General features: G+C 40.0%; 1 protein-coding gene across 6 annotated transcripts in view; it reads left to right on the forward strand.

Moving 5' to 3' along the window:
- The window catches only part of qkia (QKI, KH domain containing, RNA binding a), a 63,851-nt gene that overhangs the window by 36,189 nt on the left and 2,389 nt on the right, over window positions 1-25,273 (forward strand). The window contains exons 4-7 of one of the 6 annotated variants that reach the window (XM_017416224.3): window positions 2,833-2,976; window positions 19,791-19,878; window positions 21,118-21,555; window positions 24,095-24,938. In XM_017416224.3, the coding sequence (XP_017271713.1) occupies window positions 2,833-2,976; window positions 19,791-19,878; window positions 21,118-21,555; window positions 24,095-24,204 (780 nt within the window). In that variant the 3' untranslated portion in view covers window positions 24,205-24,938. Of the gene's footprint in view, window positions 1-2,832; window positions 2,977-19,790; window positions 19,879-21,114; window positions 21,556-24,094; window positions 24,939-25,273 lie in introns of those variants that run through there. The other 5 variants (XM_017416216.3, XM_017416244.3, XM_017416234.3 and 2 more) reach the window with 5 other exon arrangements.

Consider the following 25,273-nt stretch of genomic DNA (forward strand, 5'->3'; position numbering starts at 1 on the left):
CGTTGGCCTTTTCGATTCTAAAAATTAAATTATATATTCTTAAATTGTGTTTTATTTTAATAAAAATAAATAAATTCTAACCATATCTAATAACCAGATCGTACTGATATTATTGTACCTTGATAGGACGAGGTGTTTTCTGCTCTCAGGTGTTTTCTTTATGTATTGCCGTTTGTTTTTCTGCTTTATTAGGAAATCAAAGTTCTTATTTGATGCTTTGTCTTCCACCTCTCATGTCCTCTTTTTGTCTTTTTGTCCCTTCAGCTCTCTTTCGCACCCATTTAATTTGCTGGCATTGCGCCTCAAATGAGTTGACCTTAGATGAGAAGTCCTTTAGACTCAAAGACAAAGAGGCAGCAGACTGTGTAGGTAGTTAAAATTATAACCATTGAAGTTCAACATCACAAGAGCAAAGTTGGAGCGCCAAATAGACCAAAATATTACCCGGGTCACATTGCCAGGGATGGAAAGCTTTGAGTGTAAAACAATCCTTCCTATGATCTGTCTTTTAGCAATAAATACCCTGAGAATTTAAGGGGGCAGCTTAACCTATAGTGTGAGTAAAGGAAAATCATTTAAGCAACATAACAAAACAAAAGGAACTTAAAAGATTGTTTTGTAATTCCTAATAAAAGAAGAGGGTCTTTAAAGTGTGTGTGTGTGTGTGTGTGTGTGTGTGGGGCGGGGGGGGGAATACCTTTTTGTTTGTGGTTTCAGCCGTACTGCAAAAAGTGAGGCCTCAAGGTTTATGGGACTTAAAATGAGAGATGAGTGAACGCCACCAGGCAAAAGTGTTGAGCAGCATAACGGATCACTGGTCTTTCTGATCTTGTTCTCAGATGTCGTCTCTGGATGCATGTTTATTCATGCTGCATATTCGACCAAAAATCTATTGTTTTCAATAAGGCGCTTACTGTCATAGCATTCATTTTGGGGCCAGCACAGACCTTTTCATCAGACCTTCTTACCACCGGTCTCTTTTCTCACCCTTCTAACCTGCGTCCCCCTCCGGCCTTCATCCTGTTTGTCATGCTGTCACTTTCTTTCGGAGGGCACGCACCGACCTTGTGTACAAGCAGTTGTGGTGGTGTGAATTGTGTGGATCTGTGCTCGTTGATGTTTGGCTGGATTTCCTTCGGAGCTCTGTTTGACTACAATCTACATTGAACAAGAGCCTTTCAGAGCCCACAAACACCAGATGCTTACTTTGTTTGTATTAATAATGGGCAAAAGTGTTTCAGTTGATACACATGTGCAAATTATCACGTTATATTACATACATATTACCCCGTCTTCTCCTTTTCAGAAAAGGCTGATTCAATTTCCATGCCCCCTTAGTAGGCCATAAGCAAACAGTAACGGTGATAATGGCGACACTGCCTAAACTAGCCCCCTCCTCAACCCACTATCACCCAACCCACATGTAGAAAAAGGGGAAAACGAGTGTAGAATATTGAACTTACGTACTTCTGTGTGTGTGTGTGTTGTAAAGAGCAGTGCCATGGCAACAGCTCTCTCTGGAGTAGAAAGCTGGTGGGTGGCACTCGGCTCAGACTCTAAGCTGTGTGCGTACGTGCTCGCTTTCTCTTCGTGTTTCTTGTTGGGTGTGTTGAAATCATGACTGGGGGACCCCTTCGGACCACCATAGTGTAAAGTTAGTAATTAGACTCACTCACTGTATCTCACAACCCTTAAATAGCTAGCAATCTCAAGTTAAGATATGGGTAGAAGTAAACAACACTACTTCATCAGCAGGTCCTACAAATTGCCATCTACACCAAAACGATGTGCACTTGTCTTCTTGAGAGTCTTACCAAGTTCTAACCTTTTTTTAATCGTTCTTTTTATGTTTATTTATTTGCGTTTTGTCCAGATTCAATAATCATTGCCATCTGAACGTCTGTGTTGATATTTTAATGTCGAGTCGCACATTAGAGAACTCATTTCTTGGCAGCCTTAAACCTCAACTCTTCACCCCGGTTGGAAAAAAAAGAAATCATCAGCTTTCAAATCGCTGGCTTCTGTAGTTGTACAGTGACATGTGATACAACCTCAAAAGCTCTTTAGAGGAGCTCAGTGTCAACTCGCTGCAGGTCCGTGTCGCAGTGGCAGCAAAGTATTTTGCTACATTATGGAATATTTTTAAAAAATAATCTGCAAACCTCTCCATGCTTATTTATTGTATACCTCATTTGTACTTCTTTACAAAAGATTTGGATTAGCCTGGCCTTTTAATAGAGGCAACTAAAACTGTAGCGTTTCCAAACCTCAGTCTCTCTAATACAAATGTTAGTGTTTTTTTTGTTTTAACAAATAAAGACAACTGGTTGGTTTCATATCGTAGATGGTGCAGGTGTTTTTGTTTTCATATATGACAACTTTGTTGTCGAGTAATTGTTGCCCCAAACAGTCAAATCAGAACATGAGCATCTGCTTTCAATAAAGTCCTGCAGTACTTTGAACTCTGTCATTATGATTCCAATTCAACTAGTTACAGTAGAGTGGGTTAAAAATCCAGATGCATCTCTCTCTGATCCCTGCATCCATTCATCTTTCACTGATATTAATTGCTGCAGGGCTAGCTGTCATCTTTGTCCCTGTGAAGCAAGGGATCTATTAAAGAAGGGTGTCCTTTCAAAGTTAAAGCTAAATAGCTGACTAATGGGTCGGTCCTGTCATCCTGCTTCTTTTCACAGCGCCTCTTCATCCTCTGTGTATGCCTGTCTCTTGCATCCGCTCTCTGATATGCGGTGTTACTGCACTGGTGCTCTGGCACACCCACGCTGTCAAATTCACTCATCGTCTTCCTCACTCTTTCCTGTTTCTGTCCAGGAGGAGCAGAACAGAGGAAAGCCCAACTGGGAACACCTAAATGAAGACCTACACGTCCTAATCACAGTGGAAGACACACAGAACAGAGCCGAGATCAAGATGAGGAGAGCGGTGGAGGAAGTCAAGAAGCTCCTTGTACCTGCTGTGAGTACATGATACGCACAAACTTACATAAACTGTACATCATCGATGGGGTTGTACCAGCTTTGGGGTTCATTTTTCAATGTCACAGAACGATAACAAGGACATGGATAAAGGGAAGCTTTTTGATGTTCAGCAACTAACAGAATAATGGCACTACATATGGCATACCTCCTCTACCCCACTGTTATGATCCTGTTTACCTCCATATATAGACAAAGGGAACAGGTTGGGTCGTACCTCCAGTTGAGTGGAAAAACATAGCTAGGTGCACACACCCTCGGTGACTGCCACATTTCATCTCCGCTTCCCCTCTGGCGAATCTTCCCTATACGCAGTGCCACTGGTGATATCTGCTTGTAGTTTTGTTGGCATGGAATTTGTGTTTGTGCTTTAACTGTGGTGACCAGGTGGACAGAGCAGCTGAAGGCTCCAGTTTGGCATTAAGCAGCAATATGCAGGCCTTGGTGGTCTATGGACTTGGGACCAGGCCAAGCACACAAGGTTAAAGGAAATGTGCGATATTTCTTAAATTGGATTTTTGTTCGGCTGCTATCATTGCTGTTTGCTTTTGATATTTATGCAAAATTCTTACACATATGTGTGACATTTAAAAAATGTCTTCCTTGGGAGAAACAAACGCATTCACAAATACATTAACATTTATCACTCTTTTATATTTCTAAAAGTTTAATTTGTTTACAGATACTGAGCAAGAAACTGTCCAAGAAGACACTAAATGATTAAATTGTGGAAACGTATGACATCTGTAAGAGGTCGAGCTGAATTGCTGGAAATGGAGAACGAAAATGGTTACTCCTTTCAAGCTTAGTTGTAGTGTAGAATAGCCCATATTAAAGACAATTATTATTATTCTCATGATGGAATTTCAGCCTTTTTTATCCATAGATCACATTGCATTGTTTTTGGGCCCTGTAACGTCACACCAGTACCTGTTATTGTGGCCTCGTTTTGGGTCAGAACTGCAGGTTTTTGTACAGGTACATTTAACTGATCCAATTAGTATTTATTATATTTCTTCGACTTGTCTCATGGGGGGCCTAGTTTTACAGAGTGGAAAGCGCTTAACTTTGTTTCGTTTTGATTCCATATTTCTTGTCTTTATACTTCCTCTTTGTCAATTTTGTCAGCACTTTAGTTTCATGTCTTAGTGCAGGAATGTTTAAAGTATTCCCAGCATTGACGGAGAATCATGATGCACTTATTTATGCACGTGTACACAAATATTTGTGCTCACAAAAACTTGAGAATGAGCCGTGTCTGGAAGCGACAGCGTTCTGAACAATCATTGTGAATGAGTCAGTGTTCACATGCATGTGTTGACACATGCACAGCTAAATCCTTTTTAAGTCAATGACAGCTTCCCTTACAGCTAAAACTCTTCGGGGGGAAAAAAAAAAGTTCCACAAAAATAGCATCTTTGCTTTTCCAGAAATCACTGCGAATGTTGCATCCTAACAAGTACATCAAAGATGGTGTGATGACTCATTACCTGAACCACTGGGTGGTTTAAATTGATTTTATTTTATTTCTCAAATACAAGAAAGCAGCTTTAAGTTAAGATAGACACTAATAAAATCTGGCTTTAAAAGTTTCACTCTGCCTAATGATTTGAATATTTTGAGGTTAACCTATCAAATATTGGTTAATTATCTACAGTGGATTGGAGTTTTTCTTCCTCCAGTTTGAGGAGATGGTCAAGAAAGTGTTAGAGATGCTGCACTGTCTTACTGTCAACAGCAATTTATTTTGACAATTTAAACTAAACAATTGCTCCACTTTAAATGCCAGCTTCAATTACAATCGTTTCACAATTGTACCTTACCATCAGCCCTTTATGTGAAACTGAGGCAGGAATAACCACTTTGGATCTGTTTAAAGCATCAAGATTTTTTTTAATATATATTTTTTTCATCATGCAGAACAAGTGAGATGCTAGCCTGCTGTGTTTTATTTTTTATTTTTTTAAGTCCCTTTTTAAAAGAATTAAAGTCAAGGCTACATCAAACCAGCAGCTAAAGTGTTCTGAAAGATAAAATTACTGTTTGTAAAAAGGGCTTTTGGTGCCTTTTGAAAAGAGCAATAAAACATCTTTTGCTTCGTCAGAAACACGAGCAACATCTGTCTGACAGCAATATTCAAAACTCAGTCTAGACAAAGTGGTTTAACTTGCTGTTTAAATCATTCATCAAACATAGTTTACTTTCAGACTCTTGAGAAATATTGTTTCCACATCTTATTTTCTAATTTAATATGAATGTTATCTGGGTGTCTTTAGTTTTAAATATTCCAAAATTCAAAGTTTATTACTCCAAATAAATTTTTGGTTATTATTCATCCTTGTTTATATTTTTTGGTAAATATATTGTATTCATGAGAAAAATAAACCATTCTTAGTCAGTGTTGCTTCTTACTCACCTTGAGCACGCTGAATTGAGATCAGCAGATGTTATGATTAAAGTCAGCATGCACAAAACACTGTTTCTTTGGTAAATTATCTACACATTTACATTTTTTATGTCATTGCGTGAACCTGCACACATAAGTGGGGGTTTTATTGTCTGGCATAATGGCCTTTATCATGCTGAACGCGATTGGATTGAAGCCTGGATTGCTGGGTACACACTGTTCTAATAAAAGCTGTTGATTTCATGTTTGACAGCACAAAATTGCCTTTATTAAATGGAACAGGAACCAAAATGCTTAAAAGCTTTTTATTCTCTCGCGAATAAAAGGTTTTACTTCTCATAGAAATGAGCCCAACTGCAAAGCCCGAGGATCCAGCGACAAGCAGGAGTTTGTCGTTTCTGCAAACGTGGTTCAAAATTGAAGATCAACACTAATAAAACTAAAATCTCAACATTAGCTGAATCGGAAGTTAAAGCCACTTCAATTTGAGACTAGTCCCTTGTTCAGTTGATTGAACATTACAGTGTTTGTAAAATCTTTTACAGCAACGTCTTCATTTCATTAATGAAAGTTGTTCTGTATTTTGATGTTTGTTTTCTTTTCTTTTGTTCTTGACATTAAAAAGCAAACTCAGTTTTCAATAACATGCTGTTTATTTTTTCGTAAATTTGAGGCTAAAAAGATGTAGACTTTAAAACTCTGCAACTAAGTAGCACTGACCATGTGTGCTTTGCATGTAATGCTATTTTCTAGTCCTGCCATTGACTTATTTATGAATTTGTAAGAACTTGTAAATAACCAAACACATTGCATATTTGGTCCATAGTTTTGTGAACTCTTCAACTCTGTGTGAACTGGGAGCTGTGAAACATTTTGAGGTGAAAGAGGCAAGGCAGAGAAAGAGAGAGATGGGTGGGAGAGCTTGATTGAGCTACTCTTTCAAGTGTGGATTTATGCAACTGATCCTGCACTAATACACACATACTAGCACGCAGAAGCACACATACAGATACACATTATCCGAAAGAAAAAAAAAGCTTCCATGTGCGTGCACATAGACACTACTAAAATGCTCCGCTCATCCCTTGAGTCCTTCGTTAAGGCCCTCAACCCGAGTCGGCAGCAGAGCCTCACTGCACTTTAGGTAACCTCCACTCAGAGAGCAACGGTGTATGCATAAATCCTGAATGCCCCATTCCACTTTCCCTCCCTGTCCCTAGAAGTGCTAGAAAGCACAATAATAATTGGCCTGTTGGCAGACGTTGCCCCATGATTGATAGAAGACCTTCACCAAGTGTGAAAAGGGTAGAATTCTTCCTGTACTAAAATTATACTGGATCCAGTCTCATTTGGCTCAAGTAAACATATGCACATTTAAATCCATCTCCATCTGAATAACCCCCATATGTTATCAATAATCTCCTGCTAAGTTTGATTAACCATGCCAAACAATGCCTGGATGGCATACACAGAAATTCTTCTGCTGTATAATAAATATTTATCTGTCAACAGTAAAGGGTGCCACAAAGCTGCTTGTCTTACGACGCATAAAGCTGATATTTGGCTTCAGAGCTGCTGTTAAAATCTTCAGTAAAAGACCCACCTGATCTGTGCACAGGTTGAAGCATTGAAAACATGCTTCACCTTTCACCACAAAATGTGTACTTTGACCTTTGTTTGCTGGGAGAAAATGCCTGCTTTGACAATACTGATTTCAATATGGTCCAAATGTTACTAGAAGTCATGCAGAGTGGTTTTCTTATCATTTTTCCAATTCTTTGTATATTTCTCAGTGAGTAGACGCATCTAAAATGTAATAAAGAACACAAATTGAGGATGTGGAGAAAGAAGTGATGGTATAATTTTTATTATTATTAACTGGTATTATGAGGAAGATGATGGTAGTTCAAACTTTGTTTGAGCCCTCCCTGTGATTTTTTGCAAAGAAAAAGTGCAGTAGCTGTGAGGCATCTAAACTGTATTAAGAGAAGTAGTTGGTTGCTTTTAATCTCTTTTAACACGTTCACTCATGCAGACTCCCACACTGGGCATCCAAAAGCAAGAAAAGATTTGAAAGGAGAGCAGCACACGGAAAGTGCAGGGGCATTCTGGTCGTACAGAGCCAAGTGCATACCCCTCCTGAATTAATCTGTCATTGCCGAGAACAAAGTGAGCATGCTTGCATCCCAGGCAGACATTGGCCCGGAGCACAAATCTCCATTTGTGGAAACCCCGTCCTACCTCCTGAGTCCTACATCCAACCTACCACACTTTCCACTTGATCTTTTTACCCCCCGCTTTTATTTTAAGATCTGATTTTAACTTTTTCTTCTTGTTTCTTACCCATGTTGTAAATGAAAACATGGTTTCTTTTTCTATTTTTCTTTTTAGAAATGACCTGACGATAGACAGCAAAACTAAAAAAATTTCCTCACGTGTTTTCTTTTTTTTGTCTGTGTTGCTCTTGTCCCTTCTTCCCCGAGTCGTGTCCCCCCCAACTCCCTTCTTTATTGTTTCTCCTCTCTACTACAGACCACCTTTGAGAGAAAAGATAAAGTAGATACTGTTTTCGTCAAAGGCAGGCAGATGGACGTTAATGGGTGCCAAGCTTGGCTATCTTTGGGGTGTTGTGTCTGTACTCACTAGTATGCATCCGGCTTGGCAGAGTGCACAATGGCAGCACCATCAGAACCGCTCTGTCTGGGGAGGCAGGGAGAGAAGATGATGCAGAATTGATTTAAACAGTGGAAGTCTGTTCTAGGCCGCAGTGTACTGACTTTGCTATGAGTAAACACTTCTTTTTGTTCTCTTTTCTAGCTCTTACTCCCTCCTTCTTTCTCTCTCCGTCAGCAGTGTATGACAAATGAGTACAAAACACCATCTGGCTGTACCCATCATGTGTGCCTCTCCAATTAATGATGTTTATTGTCTATTAGGCCTACCTATCACTACCATTCTCATCTGATTTACTCTTAATCTACTTCCCCTCCTTGCACTCTTAGTCATGCATGATATCCAGCTTCACGATCAGAAGCTCACATTTGTCATTGAGTCTTACTGATTGACTCAAGAGATGTACATATGTTTTGTGTTCAAACTGTAGTACATATAATTAGAAAAGTGAAAAAGATGAGGCACAAAAATAACAACCCACTGCGCCTCAGTCATCCAGAAAGTTTAAAGGCTTACAGTAAAATTCATACACTTTACTTAAAATGGTATTTTATTGTTGCATTTAATGTTTGCCTTCACGTAAATGAAATAAATGACAATAACAGCTATCCTCCTACTATGCAGTCTTATGTAGGCTTTTGGACCTGGCAGACCCGCTGTTGGTTTAAGGCAGCCTGACAGCCTTTCCCTCCCTATAGGCTGTTATTACTTTCATCAGCCTAATGAAGGAGCTGGACTGGATCATATTAACCTTCTGATCTCCACCTCCCAGGACACCAGTTACAATAGGCTGGACTGCACCATTCACTGCTCCCATTTTTATTTATATATATATATATATATATATATATATATATAAAAAATATTGTCTGTATGTGTGAGTGAGGGAGGAAGTGAGATAGAGACTTAGTCTATCCCACCTGCACATAGACATCACATCTCCCACATGAATGTTAATCATCTTTTTAATTGACTTCCTTTACTTGGCGACCTCTACTTGATACAGCATTACAGGGCTCCTCCTCCTATGCTGTTACACAATTTCTTTGCTTTGTTTCTGTGTGTAGTCTTTTTAGCCGTGTTCCCTGTCAAACAGAGCATTATCTGGCATGATGGCATTGTGACCATTAACTTCTAGCTATTGTTGCTCTTGTCTTTTCCTTTCATCATTATTCATTTTCAGTCCTCACTCTTTTTAATCATTTATCTAGCTCATTCCTTTTGTCAGCTAATATATTGGAGACAATTACTTCACCAGCTCATTCTGAGATCTTGTAAGCAGGATGGCAGTTGAGAGAAAACAGCTAAAAACTGTGACATTACCTCTTGATTAACATTCAAGAACGTGATAAATGCATAATTGTGAATGATCACTTAAACCATTTTACCACCAGAACCAATGTGGCTTTTAGTTACTTTTTTCCCCCCCGGTATTGATCACTTACTGCATGTCTTGTGATAGGTTGATTCATGAGAACGGATCATGTACAGCCCTGTTAGGTGAAAAAGAGTTTACTCAAGCATGCACACTGACATTTACAGTGTATTATTTTCCTTTTTTCCCCCAGAGCCTTAGCCTTAAGCATTTACTTTACTAACTCAGAATTGGGCATCAAGGGAAACATCATGCTGACCTACTCTGTTATTTGTAGGTAATAATATAAGACACTATTACATTGATTATTGTATTGCATGAAGGAAAGCCATAATTTTCCCCATCAGTGCAACGTACCTCCCCATCACAAGTGTAAACTAAGAACGTAGTTATATGCAATTTTTCATTCTATTGTCATTGTAGAATGAGGCCAAGAAAACTTACCACTTATTTAATGGTAAATCTAACTTTAATCCTATTTTTCGCTTTTATTCTTACTAGTCATCTTTCACTACTCTCTGACGTTGTCTGTTTTTTTTTTTTTTTTTTTTTTTTTTTTTTTTTTTTTAATATATATTTTTGTTATTGTTTGTTTTCTTCCTCTCACATGATTTGCCGTTCTCTCTTTTCGGATGATTGAAGGGACACAGTATTTACCGCTCTCTTGTGTTTGTCCATCAACCTTAAGGTGACCCCATTCTGCTAAACAGCACACATTAAAAACCTTTCAGAAGGACTGAGATGTTTGCCTTTTGCTGCACCTGTCATATCCTGAATAATTACAACATCTTTATAGATTTGTTAGTGACTAGCTTGGCAGGAACATGTAAAAAGCTTTTTCTTTCAGTCCTACGTTTTTATTCCTGTGTGACGTTCAATTGCCAGTGAGCTTCTGTGTTGTGTGCCGGAGGACCTGGCCTGCGCTGCTCTCGGCCCAAAGGGTCCCTCCCCTGCCATCGCTCCCCTCTGCATCTCCATCTGGCCATCCTTTCTCATCTTCAGCTTTGAGGCTCTCCCGAGGGGCAGACAGGTGGTTCTGACCCTTAAAAAAAACAGTAATCCCACAGGGAACAACCTGCCTGATCCTGGCCGCCTTTCTCCGCTCTTGTCCCCTTCGCTGTCTTTTAAAATTAATGGCTTGAAAACTAAAAGACCGACAAACTCCTTCAGAAAATAGGAAGAACATTTGAATTAAATGTGAAGAGGGGTTTTTAGTAGGTGTTATGAGCACTTTTTGCTTTTTCACAAATATTTCCTGTACGCATCACATGTTCTGTATGACGATGAAGTGTAAACCAGACCAGTCTTATTTATCACTGGTCTGATTTATTGGCAACTCTATTAAAAGGGTTTGGATTACAGCATCTTAGATGGCATCAGATTTTTATTGGCTTTGTAGGCTCTGCTTGTTAACAAGTGTTTGATATATTGCTTTAACCATCCCTCTAAAGCCTTTTTTTCCTTGTATACCGGACAATCCTTATGAAATGTATTGTCATCCTCTACTTGGGCTGGTGAAGAATACCATAAACACAGTATCTATGTCAGCCCCTGATGAACAGAGGCAGATTTAAAAAAAACTACCCTTCAGATTTGATTTTGCATGCATATATGTTCTTCAGTAGGTTTTGCTTCATATGGTGTAACTCAAATAAATCGTTATCATATAATAAAAAAACATTGTAATATATAGCAATCAGTATTTCTAGTGAACTGAAAAAAAGGTTTAGAATTATTATTATTATTTTCAAACCATCATAGAAAGTTGTTTTCCTTAGAGCCCTAACAAAAGGGGGGAAAACATGCAGAAACTGTTGTACTGAGGGAGAACAGGTCATCGGTTTAAAAACATTTTATCTCGACAAGCTAGACATTCTTTTGTGTGTTCATGTACCCCGAGGCACACCTATAGTAAGCGGCTTGCACGCACATGGTGACTTGAGAACAAGAAATGTTGCTGTGTGACTTTGAAATCCACTGTCCCTGCTTTTCTCCTCATTTTGAATCCCCTCACGAAGCCAGCCACAGGAAATTGTGAAAATTCAAAGCAGGGAGAAGGTTCTGATTGCAATAACATTAATGCTGAACGACATGTTTGATCTCCTTCCCCACCTGTGAAGTAAGGATACAGCCACCTTGAGCAACCCTGTTTTGTTGTTTGTTTTTGTTGTTGTTGTTTCACCAACCTATTGGTGAAGATGAAGTACACAAAATGCAGAAGCATATATACAGTACATTCTGTACTTCAGTGCAAATTACAGATTTTAAGAATAAATCACATGTTAAAAAGATAAAAATATTCTCTTTTCCTAATATCCATTTAGGGAAACCGTTAACAAATTATCACGGTAAACAAGATAAATATATGAGCCAACTTGTTCAAAGCCTTCTGTGATGGATTTTGATCTATATTATTAAACCCAGCCTCAGTGTAAGTTTTCTTGAACATTTGTTATGCATACTTGTTGCATTCATCTTGTTGTTAATCCATTTTCTTCATGCCTTTCATACTAGGGAAATTAGTCCTGTTACTTTACTCCTGTTCATTCAGGTTTTTAACTTGACTTCAGTCCCCAGCGAAGGTGCATTCTATGTACACAGGCCTTCTGCACCTTGTGCAAAATTGCCTTGCTCACTTGTGCTGTCCTTTTAATTGTAGTTCATACATATACACATGCACCTCAGTCCCTAAACACACAGATCCCTCACATAATTGTAAAATATCCACCTTCTTAATCCACCTGGTTGTGCTTGGCTCCTTCAGGGGGGGATTGGAGTGGCCTAATGCTCTACACAGGAAAAGAGGGCTGGTAACAAGGCAGGCTTAGAGGCCCGGACAGTTTTAATCTGCCCTTGTCCTCCAGTGGTGAGGAGAGGGACCCTGCGGGCCCCTGGCCAATCTTTCTTCTCTTTGAAGGTTCCCTTAATCCCTTTACAGAGAGAGGCAAGGAAATGCAGAAGTGTGCATACTCCTGTGGGCTGATTTCAAGAGACTCACATTTAGAACTATTGGTCTCCAAAGTCTCACAGCTAGCTGAACCTTGGGCTCATCATCTCTCTGCCACTTTTGTGTCTTTGTCTTACACGTACAAACCCCTCTGAACTTCCAGAGGGTCTATACTGTGGCTAATCTACATCTGTACAGTGAGAACACACAAACTAACTTAGTGCTTTCATCTCTCCTTCTCCAGCGACAGTGTGTCCCAGTGTTTGGGCAGGAAAATAGGATTGTGTAGAGCTCAGTGTTTGGAGAGCCCAAAGGCTGCCCATCAAATTCAGTTTCTGCAGCCTGTGATGCCTCATTTTGCCAGCCATCGCTCAAGTTGTTTCAAACTCCATTCTCTCAGTCCCACCAGCCAGCTCTGGACTGATGACTTTCTTTGCCTCCTCTATTGTGTCATGAGTGTGGAAGCCATTTTTCCCACTTGGGCTTATTTACTGTTTGTTTTTTCATCTTTTTCTCTTCCACAACACTTTTGTTGTTGGTGATTATTTCCAGCTTCTATCTTATGTTGACTGGTTGTCACAAAGTGTAAAGGAGCAGGTGAATTCCCAGTGTTTTTGTCTTAGCAGAGAAGACAATGAACATTTGTAATATTCACATCCCAAATAAAGGAGAAAAACAATATTGTCTTGTGTTTTAAGGTGCCTTATAGTTCTGCAACTATAAATATAATCAAAATAACTGAGTTGAATAAACTTCCAGAATAGATCCCTGATGAGTCTTGTTGAAGGTCAAATTATGAGCAGGGTTACACTTGATAAATGAATTAAAAGTTTTGTCAGGCTGCATGGAGCCACAAAAGCTAAAAACACCAGAGAAAATGTTTCAAAAATAGATCCTGGCTTTCACACATGCACATACACAAAAAAGGTTTGAATTTGCACCTCGCAGGAGATTCTCAAATCTCTGTTTTAAAAGAAGGCTTCAGTGATCAGCTCTGAGTCAGGATCTCTGAATCTGATGCAAATCCCCTGGCAGCATTTAAACCTCCCAAATCATCCCTGGCCAAATCCCTTCAAGATATTCCCTGCTCGATTGGATGGCATTAAAGGATCGCAGCGACAGAACAATACAGCGTCTGCCAGTGTGGCGGAATGAGGAATGAAGAAGGGCAGGGGCGGGGGTGGGGAGGGGGGAGGAGAGAAACGGAATAAAAAAGAATGGAAATTATAGAGCTTGTGAGTGCAAATTGGGAATGTTGGGGGAAGCAAAGTGGAAAGGTGGGGGATTATTATTTTTATAAGACAGGAAAATAATGATGACAGAGGGGAGAGGAGAAACCAACTGTTAAAGTTGGGCTGTACGACATAACAATACTGTGACACAGTGAACATTTAATCTAATCTGCTCATCAAAACCACCACAGACTAATAAATTTGAGTAATTTACCAAATTATGCTGTGTAATACGACTACACATTTTTAGAGTATTTTTAATACACAATTTCAACCTAGTTTAAAAATTAAATAAGAGAATTACAAAAAAATGTAGCTTTTTACTGTTTGACCCCCACTGATATTTTCAAAGTGCAGTTAGTTGGTAGAAAGTGTATATTCCTTTCTGTTCTTTTTTTCCCTGTTGGTGGCACTGAGTTTGTGTATAAGTCTGTCAGCAGATATTGATGGGGCTAGCACACAGCACCAAGGCTGCCCACTTCACTCTTCTCCAGCACAATAAAAGGCTGTTATAAGCTCCATAGATCTAGGATCTATTGCCAGTTCCAGGGCAAAGGCTGTGTCTGCCACCCATACATTGCCCATTGTTAATGACCATAGAGAAGCTGTGGAAGTGAACTATGCTCTGCCAATTAAATTAATACTTCTCTGTAACATACCGCCTTACATACTAAGCAACCACCAGTGCTGCGCCAATTTAAAGAGACTGTAGTCTTTTATCTGAGGCCTATGCTGTTGTGAATTTGCCTATGTCGGAGAAATAGAGGTATTAGAATAACAGTTCTTTCCTCATTTTGTAATCTGCCCCTCTCCTGTATGTCAGTAAGCTGCATGACTGACAGTAATGGGGCGGAGCAGGCGTGATACGTTTGTAATAATCTGACTGGAGTCAGGTTCACGTCTATGCTAATGAACTAGTGTGGTGTTGGTTTTGCATGACTAATGGCACACACTGCTAACAGAGCTGTCTGGAAGTAAGGAAGCAAGTAAAGGAAAAGTAAATAGGCTTTACAAGAGTGCTGTGAAGGTATAAGACAGTGAGAGAGCGAAGTTGCGGGAGATTGCATTGTTAGTCATTGGTAACAAGGAAAATCCAGTTGAGGCCCGATTCCCTTGGCCAGTATGTTCACAAAAGCTAAGGAGCATAACTGAAGAAAGAAAATTGCTTTTGAAAATACAGTAATGATGTTGAAAGTGGGCATGCGGTACTTAGCTCAGCACAGCTTTTAAATGCGCTATTTATATGAAAGGGAACAGGAAAAAAATGGCAGACTCGTGTGGTGTATAGTATTTTTACTTATGTTCATGTTTGTTTTCCTTTTACAATGCTTAAAACAGAAAATTGTGTGTTTGGCAGCATGCATCAATTTGATTTCCTAATATTTGCTTGAGCGGTTGCTTGATTTATAGCCTTGTCTGTGAAAACATCAGATTCAAGTTTGTTGCACATGTGTTTTTATTTCTGTCTAGAATTCATATTCCAAGTTTGCTTTAGCTGGCTTGAATTGATTAAATTTCTTGTCAGTTATTTATTTAATGTGGAGATGTTTTGAAGCTTGCAACAAGTACTCATTCCTATCTCTCCACTAACCCTCCACTCCTGGAGAGTGTGGGATTGTTGATAAGTCATTTTGGCAGCTTGGCAAGAGTAATCATTTCCCTCCAGATGTTGAAGTTTGGGAAGGAACCAAAAGGGAGTGTAGAACGGGAGGGGAACATGGGGGAAAAAAAATACATTTACACCACCACCAGTTCCACCCCTGTACATAAAGTCATCTACTCCTCCCTCCCCAAGGCTCCAAGTCTCACCTCCTCCACACCACTCGGCTGAATCTTTCCCTCCCGTCTTGCTCTCAGCTCTAACACATACAGCCTCACTGTATCCCAGGTGGCAGCCAGAGCAGGCTGTGTTTACTGCTGAGGTAATTGGAGTAGTTTGGAGAGTCTGACCCCGGCCCTGCTAAGGCCTAAGATATGCGCGTGTGTGTGTGTGGTTGTGTGTGGATACTCGCATGTGTGCGTACGCCTGTTTGTGATGACTGGCAGTGAAGGAAGGAAAGCAGGCCCTAGCCAGTGTCAGCCCACTAGGGAACAGACAAATTGGCTTTCACTACGCTGTCTGTCTTTTCTTGTCTCATTTTCTCCAGCTATCCCTTTCTTATTTCTTCACATCTCTTGACAAACTCAAAGATGATCTTTCATGTTTTTCTAGTACTTGCTCTACAGCACTTTTTTTCCCCTTTCCTGAACTCTTTTGTTCCATCTCTATGTTTCTGTCTTTGCTCATCATTTCATCTTTCTGAGCTAAGCTGTTAGCTGAGTTCTGTAGATGGCGACTTTTCCCAGAAATGAGCTACAACTCTCCCCCCCTCCGTTGCGCCCATAAACATGAGCAGATTCCGTCCAGCCCAGGCTCCTGCAGTATTTATTTAAATTGGGCTGGCTTGGGAAAGGTCTGAAATTGGAGTGCAAAGTATGGGTGTAGGCAAGCACTCATTTATCCGTTTCTTATTGTCATTCAAACATGCATGTATAACAAATCAATAAGCATAAACTCTATCGTTTATAATAATTGGTATTAGCTACAGTTTGTGTTCATCTATGATATGGACAAGCTTGGGTCAGAAGAGGCAGTAGAGTGAAGCGTGACAGTGATTTTGCATGCATCAAGTGACATCATGGCAGGGTTGTCAGGTAGGCAGTGGGACATGGCTCCCCTACTTTAGCTCATCACACTCTCATCTCCCTTCTCTTCCCTTCCCATTTTCTTGCCTTCCCTCATCCCTCTGTCTTGCTTGTCGCTGATAGGTTTTACCGCTCTGCTGATTTCACAAATAGGCCTCATTGATTGAATCAGATTCTTGTGGATAGAGCAGCTTTATTGAGTGACTTTTTCACTGATGGACAGCAGCATGAGGGTGCGTATGTTTGTCGCACACGTGCATGTGTGAACGTTTGGGATAAGAGAAAACTTCCTTCCCCCGTTTCTCGCTTTCTCTAATCCGGCAGGCATCCCTCTCTGGGGTATTCCAGCAGTTAGGTCATTGCAAACTCACACAGTGCATCTCAGTTCCACCTTCCCATGAGTGGATGTTTTATTACAGGTTGTGCATGCTGACTGAGGAGTCTGTTAATTGTGACAACACCTTGAGCAAGGCGACATTAAACAGTTAACTGCTCTCTCTGGTACAGTTCATCATTCATTTAAGCTGTGCATCTATCGTAGGAAGCTGTGTCAGTATACCTGAAGCAACATGATTAAAGCTTCTCTACAGCATTGTCAGCAGCAGCAGCATCTTTTGGTTTCTTCTGATCTCAAAGCTCCTGTCTGCATTCATTTAAAATCTGCTGTCCCTGTTGTGCATCTCAGACCACGGTTCTAATGTTGCCATCACTTTGGTTTGAAAGAAAAGAAAATGTTGCAGGAAAATTGTATTGTTTCATACATGAAAATTAGCTTGTTTTTATATATAAAACAGCAGTGATCTGTTGGAGATTGATGGCTTTAGCCGACAATCTGTGTTAGTGAGAAGATTGAGCTTTATCCTCTGCCCTCCACTGAGGATACTCACATTTACACACAACAGCACACACCTCATCCTAGCAGCAGCATCTGTGTTCTTCCCCTCTCGCTGCCCTCTATTTTGTGTCTCTCAACTCTCGAAGGGCAGCATGCCACCTATGCAGAGTTGGATAGATTGTGGCACCCTCTTCCCCTGTGCCTGTTTAACCCCCACAACCCTGCAGATCTATCATAAAACAGCTTACATAAACACACACAAGCAACTCCAAGAATCCTCCAGCATTCATTTGTCCTGATCTGCAGTCTGCTACTAAGAAACCCCTGAAATCCATCCATCCATGCATTTTCTGTACCCACTTTGTCCTGGTCAGGGTCACAGGGGTGCTGCAGGCTATCCCATCTGTCATTGAGCGAGAGGCGGGGGTACACCCTGAACAGGTCACCAGTTCATCACAAGGCTCAAACAAATTCTAATCCCTATCAGGCGTTGAATTTTTAAAACGCTGTTTTGAGTTTTAGTATAGACAAGGAAAAAAAAAACACCAAAAAAATGTGGTTCTTGCCACACATTGTTATGATACCCTGTGTTCACAAAGTCAACTGAGAAATTACTCATTTTTATGAGTTATTGTTGGACAGAAGGCTTGTTTGTTCAGGAATGCTTACAACGTAACTCCTTTCAGCAGCATCAAAATTGTTTATGCAGCTTTCTGTATTGTGAAAATGGCAAAGATAAATGCTAGATGGATTTTAGGTTTTTTTTTTCTTTTCTTTTTAAAAAAAAAAAACTTATTAACCTTTGAAAGTAATAAACTCACAATCCAGAATTTGTATGGTTACCATATATTCTCAGTTGGCTTGGCCCACTTTCGAAGAATCGCTGACACAGATTTTTGGAGAGACGCATACAAAAAAGAAAATATGCTATTAGTCTCATAACGGTGATTAGTAAGTCATACCAGACTAGTTCTTTCATTTCTTAAGATGAATGAGATTTATGTGAAAACAATGAAACAGTTGTTTATTGTATCATGGATGTCCATATGTCTGATCTTTTTTTCTTCTTCTTCTTTTTTCAGTGTTGTGATGGGACTAATTTGGTGTGAAGTTATGTGAAAATCTATGAAAGAAAAAAAAAAAGAAAACCGCACATTAGATGTAGCAAAAGGAAAGTTTATTTGCTAACAGCCCTGGAGTTGACTTAACAACACATCCAGCTGAATACAGTGACTGCTCTGAAGACACTGCTTTACATTTAGTCAAGGGAGGCCAGCCTCTGTCACTTTCTCTTTTGCTTAGCCTCAGTCTTTCTCTTCCCCTCTCTGTGGCTGTGTTGAAGAGGAGTCTCAAGGGAGGGCTTAACTTTGAGCCCTCATTTCCCCCCTTCTTTCTTTCTCCCCTTTATCCTTTCTTTCCATATCGTTCTCTGAATGGAGCTACAAACAGTTGTTGAACTATGAATATGTCGAAAAGGCAGGCTCTGCCCATTGAGTGGAGGACCGGGGTTTAGCCTTCTTGAATTTCTTATTGTTTCGTTCACATATAGATGCAGTGCGTATGTGGCCGAGTATTTGTGGGTAGTAATACTAAGCAAAAAAGCTTTAGAGCTTTAACTTTCTGCAGCAAAAGGCAGAAAATCAATAGTTCACTTAAGGTTGACCTTAGGTCAGCAAGACTTCACACACTCATCTTTGCACCCCTCACTTTGGAAAATAATTTACAAACAACCCAGCCTAAATATGATGTACTACCTGGAAAATCACAGGGACTTTTTTTGTTGTCATGGTTATTGAGTGTTTGGTGGCTCCAGGGGAAATGGAGTTTGGGGGTGGAAGGGGGAAGCTGAAAGAAAAGAGGGAGGAATGGATGGGTGTGTATGGGAGGCCCCTTAGGACAAAACACATTCTTCTTCTCACATACACTATCAAACCGTATTTTAAAAATAAATACAATTAAAAACCAAAAAATAACATAGAATTACAGTTCTATTTGACTTTGTGTGTGTGTGTGACAGTTTGTATGGGTATGTCAGAGACTTTGTAAGAGATGCGTATATGTGAGAGGTATGATCGTGTATGTGAGGGGAAGAATGTTTTTTGTCCTAGGGGGCCTCCCATAGGTGTGAGTAGGAGGAGGGGTGCTATCTTAATTGGTTTCTGTGAATAATTTCAGTCCCCTAATTTGGCAATAATGACAGTGGCTGCTGCTTTTGTATTTATTTATCCAAACATTAATTGACAGGACTGACATTAGCCAGGGCGGTTATTGCGAATTTGATTGCGCACAAGGGAGCAAAGAAAATTACAGTAATTATCATTCTGATATGGATTATGAATATGCATTCTCACACTTAATGTCTCCGTCAGCATTTTAGTAATAACAAGGCACTCTGGAATGACAACAGCACTTTAGCCTTTTCCCATTTTTATTTGCCTAAATCCAATCTAACCAGTGTAGTGATGAACACTGTCACGTTCAGATGTTTCATCTGCTGCATTTGAACACCCCGAGGATGGAGTAAGGTGGTCTAACTGCAGTGTAGATTGTTTTAGTTGGCCTTTAAAGGTACCTTTACCTGATTTAGTCTGTAGTGAGGTTTGTTAAAACAGATTAAAATACGTTTGTTTTTTTTCTCAGGCGGAGGGGGAAGACAATTTGAAGAAGATGCAGCTAATGGAGCTAGCTATACTCAATGGGACATACAGAGACAACAACATCAAAACACGTAAGTGAACTGCAAGCAAAGTATGTATATATATTTAAATGTCCCTGATTTTGTGTTTATAACATACCTCACCAATCTTTAACTGCATACACCAGACTTCCTCAATAACTCTTTACCCTCATTCATTTATTTTGTCTATTAAGATCTGGTGTTTATTTACCATCATTTTAACTGTAACCACAGCAGACCACTTAAACTCTTTTCAGTTATATAGATTACCTCCACTGTTCTGTTTTGTTTTTCCTTTTTTTATCATCTATCCATTCATCTGTCCACATGTTCATCCTTTTTACTGCAGTCCCTATACATCAGCTCACTTATTCTGAACCTTTCAGCACATTGTTGTCTCTCAGCCGCCTAACTCTGCATGTCAGAAACCGAATCACATAAAACATTTGACTTACAAACCCTCACTTAAATTTCAGCCCTCACATGCATGTTCTATTTCATTCCTAATTGTTTTTTTAATTGTCATTTAGAAGTTATTCTGATTCCGATAGGAAAATGTGGTCAGTTCCTGTGATTGTTTATTTTTTGATTTAACATCTGCTCAAGTAGTAGTGTTTAAAACCCATGTTACCTTCTTATTGCTGTTACAATAGCACTTAATTTGATATGCCTTTCGGGAGGCCTGTATGCCATGGCTCATAGCACCTGCTAACGCATATCCTCCTGAAAAATATTTGTTTTCACATCCAACATAAACTGACTGCTGACTGCATAAAACATCGATATTGAATGTGTTCCGATGTTGGTTTTCGTCCCTTAACTCCAAAATAGTCCAAAATTTTTTCCAGATGTTTTCATATACAGTCAGCAAGTCCATTTCTGTTGGCATATGTGTCGTTTATCTTACTGTGTCATTTCCATAAGACCAATGTGTTACTGCTATGGTGGTTGGTATGCTTCAATTGCTTTGGGATGACTGCTGTATTTTGTGCTTATGTGTTTTGGTGTAAGGGTTTTAAATTTTCTTTGGTATTGATTTTGATTTGCATTAAACTGTCGCTTTTGTGGTTCACCACCATGATCATTGCATGGACTAATTTTCCCTTGTGCTCCTCTCCTCCCCTCTCCTCTTTTGTTCACCCTACTTCTCCTTCTTTGCTTTTTCCCCCCACCTCACTCCCCAATCTTCATCTGTAAAAATGATCAACCACACTACACTTTGTCTCCTGTCTTCTTTACTTTTTTCTTTCTTTCTACACCTGTCCTTTGCTCTCTTGTTTATGGCAGCAGCCCTTGCGTTCTCTCTTGCAGCGGCAGCAGCAGCTGCGCAGGGCCCCCGCCTCATAGCAGCTCCAGCAGGTCAGGTGTTGCCTCCTCCGGCACTCCGGCCTCCGACACCAGCTGGGGCCCCCATCATGAACATCATTCGGCCTACTCAGATGGCTGCCATGCTGCCCAATGGCACCCCCACCCTGGTGCCTCCCACACCGGATGGCGGGCTAATCTACACCACCCCCTACGAGTACCCTTACGCCTTGGCACCCACCTCGCTGCTGGAGTACCCCATCGAGCACAGTGGGGTTCTAGGTAAGAGAGCCTGGGGAAGCATGGGTGCAGCAGGTACAGCGGCCAGCTTTAGCCAACCTGGACAGGAGGGAAGCTTGTTTTACCCCGGATTGGGGGTGCTGGATGCAGCTTCCATAAGCCACAGTCAGGACTTATTGAAAGGTAAATATGTTGTGTCCACCTGAGGATCAAAACAGACAAACTCACAGGGTGGATGTGCTGGTGACACTTTCTTTGATGGGGTGCCCAGCAATGTGGCTCATATGGACACTTCAATATATTAAAAAAAAAAAAAAAAGCAAAAGGGGACATAAATTACCTTGAGTTTTGGGCTGTTGAACTTCCTTTATACTCTTAACTGAAGTTATTTCACTGTTTTAGTTACACCACTCTCGCCAAAAGAATGTGCTCAGGTTTACATTGCCTCTTTTCTGCAAGGTTTATAGATGAATTTGCCTCTGTATAAACGGAGACACACTGACAAAAACCCACTTTTCATACATGCAGCCTGCTCTCTAACCTTTTCATGCACTGGCCTGGAGGCATATTCAGTCTGGCGGCAGATCCCCTCGGATTTCTGCAGCTTTTGAAATCATTTCTCTGTGCTGTTCTCTGCAGGCAGGCCTTGATGCCTGTAGATAGTCCCTTTCTCACTCCCACTGGGGATGTTCATTAAATTCCTCCAATCTTTCCTTTTTTTCTTCATCTTCCTTCCTCTCCATTGTCTTAGCTTCACCCCTGTTGAACTTGAGTCTTTGTGCTGATACCTGACACGTCCCTTTCTTTCCGCGTTAGGAAGGACAGTTAAATATGTGGGTCCGTATTTTACTCTCAATGGTGCTTAAAGCTCAACACATCTGCTACCAAAGAGACAACTGTACATCTGTTGAATATTCTGAAATGTGCAGCATATGTTGTGTTGAAGTTGTAGTTATTCTGAGTAAAGCTGATTCCCGTGTCGAGACACAAGGGGGACTGTGTCAGTTGTTGTCGAGTTTTATGTTTGACACGGAGCTCTTTAATGTTGTCCGTGGCGTCATGTGGCAGCAGCAGACACAAGTGTGATTTTAGCTGACCTGTGTATCTGAGGTGCCTCTGGGAGACGTGTGGAGAACAGACGGGGACAGCTGACTGGCTTTTCTCTCTTTAACTTGCAGGGTTACACCAGCTTAGTGCATTTTATTTACTCACACTATCGATTGGTGCCTTCAGCAACACAAGGCCCTGAGAAACATGCTCGCTCTCATACCCACACTCTAATATAAAGCTGGGGCCAATCCGATCTAATGTCGATATCTGCTTCCAATACTGACGTCATTCCTAGATTGAATATTGGGCTGAGGTCACGAATCCATCCATTGATTCAGACTCCACGGTCTTGTGTTGCTGTACTTTATATTTTTGACTGATCACAAAATAAAAGTTGAAGCTTACACCCAAAAATGTCATGCATATTTTGAGAATAGAACATGTAGTCTTACATATAAATAGACATCTTAGTTTGCCGCATTTCCTTAGTTTTGGACATTCAGGTGGAGCTTTTTACATGGATCTGCCACCCAGTGCCTGCTGCGGTCTGCTTGCTTAGCATGTGGTTTTTGGAGATTTTTTAGTGTTGACAGAGAAAACAATCTTGGGTGCAAACATTTAGAGTATAACAACATTAAAAAACAGAATAAAGCACCAGTGTCTAAGGAAATAAGCACTGTATTGGAGAATGTTGGTATCGGCAGATATTTGAGTTGGATCGAAACAAAAGCAGGTCAATCTATCTCTACTTTCTCTTTCTCTCTCTTACTCACACATCTTAGATTGGGCTCAGCATGTTCTACTGTATCCAGATATCATCTCCTTCTGTAAAAAAAGGAAATAGCAGGCTTACCTTCTAACCCTAACCCTTCTACTTCAGAATAGTTTAGTTGCATAGTTGACACCCCAAATTTTCGCTTAAAAAAGCAAGAAGAAAATTCTTGTTGAATTTATTTTGCGCGGCCCCGCTCTAACGTACTTTCCCTTAATCCCTGAGCGCGACACAGTTTTGTAATACTTGAACATACCGTGATGCACAAACCGTGTGTCTGTGTCATGTATATGAAGCCGTGTCAACCAGTGCAGTAGGAAGAAATCAGTTGTGACAAATATAGGTGGAAAATGACAGCGAGCAGATTGACCTGGAAAGAAATAGTGGGAGCAGCAAAGAGAAAATGAAGGAGAGAGCGAGAGGCAGGTGGTGTCTGCCACCATTCAATTACCATCAGAGCCGTATTGGATTTCCCCACCTTTCAAAATAAAGAGACAAATTCCTCTCAGTTCTCCTTTGGGTCCCACAGGAAGAATCAAATTATTTTTCTAGACAAACCAAGAGCCCATAACCTTTAGCTGCCCCTTTTTTCAAAAAGTCTCCATATAACTCTGAACACTGTGGAACTTTAGTACTTAAGTTATGCATTTTTAAATACAAAGCAAATCTCCAAAAAGATGTATTATTTTTTTCTACAAAGTTTTTGTACATGTGAAAAAAAAACAAAAGATACGTGTTGTGTATATGTAATATAATCTGTATTAGGTTGTGTGTATTGTATAATCAAAGCATAATAAGTCATAATTGTTGAAATGTGAATGTTGTTACTGTAAAAAAATGACTGTTTCTCCCTTCCTCAAAGTGAATGGTTTCTAACCTTGTGGACCTGTTACAATCTAGGTGCAATGGCTACTAAAGTGAGACGGCATGACACGCGGGTCCATCCTTACCAAAGGATTGTGACCGCTGACAGAGGTCAGTTTAGTCTCTTAGCTACACTTTGCTATTGAGTGATGCATTTTCATGATTTTAATGCCTATTATGCCTCACTGCCTTAGTCGGGGGTTTGTACATTGTCTGTATTGTATATTTTTTTTGTTTTCCTTTCCCTCTGCAACCTTTCCTACCCTATACATCCACACACCAGCTAAATGGTTGAGTGTGGTATGCACATTTTGTTTACATTTAGTACTTAATATTTGCAGTTTGTGCAAACTGTGTGTATGTTAAAGCTCAGGCAAAAAGTGATCTTAAGAGATTTCAGTTCATGCAGCTGTGAAGCTAGGACAGGTAAATACTTTACAGGCAGTATTTAAGGTGTAGAATGACATTCCTCTGATGTGAAACGAAAACCTAAACGGAGCAAGCTTGTTCCCTACGCGATTTATCTCCTCGGCTCGTAAGGAGCAAAGACAAAGGAGGAGCTTTGCTATTCTCTATCTAAAGACATTGAAGGCAGGAGACGAGTAGCTATTCAGCTATACAACATTTCACCATGGAATTCAAATTTATTTGGGATTTTTATTTTTCTATAGTAAGTAGACATAAGCTGAGGTAGCTTGCGTTCTCTGCAGCATATTGCAATTATATTGAAATAAAGCTAAATACATTTTTTGATATTTCAGTTGTACTTGAGGTACTGTCATTTTATATTTGAACATTTTATATCAAATGTATTTATGGCTTTGTGTATATTTATATTATATAAAAAATATACTGTTAAATAAAGAGAAAGAATCAGAAAGCATTGATTCTTCTATTTATTGCACATTGGACACTAGACACAGTGATTTGTCACGTAACATTAGCTATTTTTATTACCTTACTACTAATCACACTGTAACTTGCACTCCAACTCGAGAAACACTAAAACTTTAGATTTTTTTGTTTAACTTTTTTTGTTCACACGTCTTTGCTTCTTTGTTTTACGTTTTGCTCTTTTGCTTGTCTTGTTTTTGGGGGGCAGTGTGCGCTTTAAAGAAACCGCAGAGCTACTTCATTAGGGGTGTGGCTTAGCATTTGGGATCATGATGTGACAATGTCATGATTTTACTGAGATTAGACGGGTTCACCTCATAG

This window comes from Kryptolebias marmoratus, linkage group LG10 (assembly GCF_001649575.2).
Source record: "Kryptolebias marmoratus isolate JLee-2015 linkage group LG10, ASM164957v2, whole genome shotgun sequence".
NCBI lineage: Eukaryota > Metazoa > Chordata > Actinopteri > Cyprinodontiformes > Rivulidae > Kryptolebias > Kryptolebias marmoratus.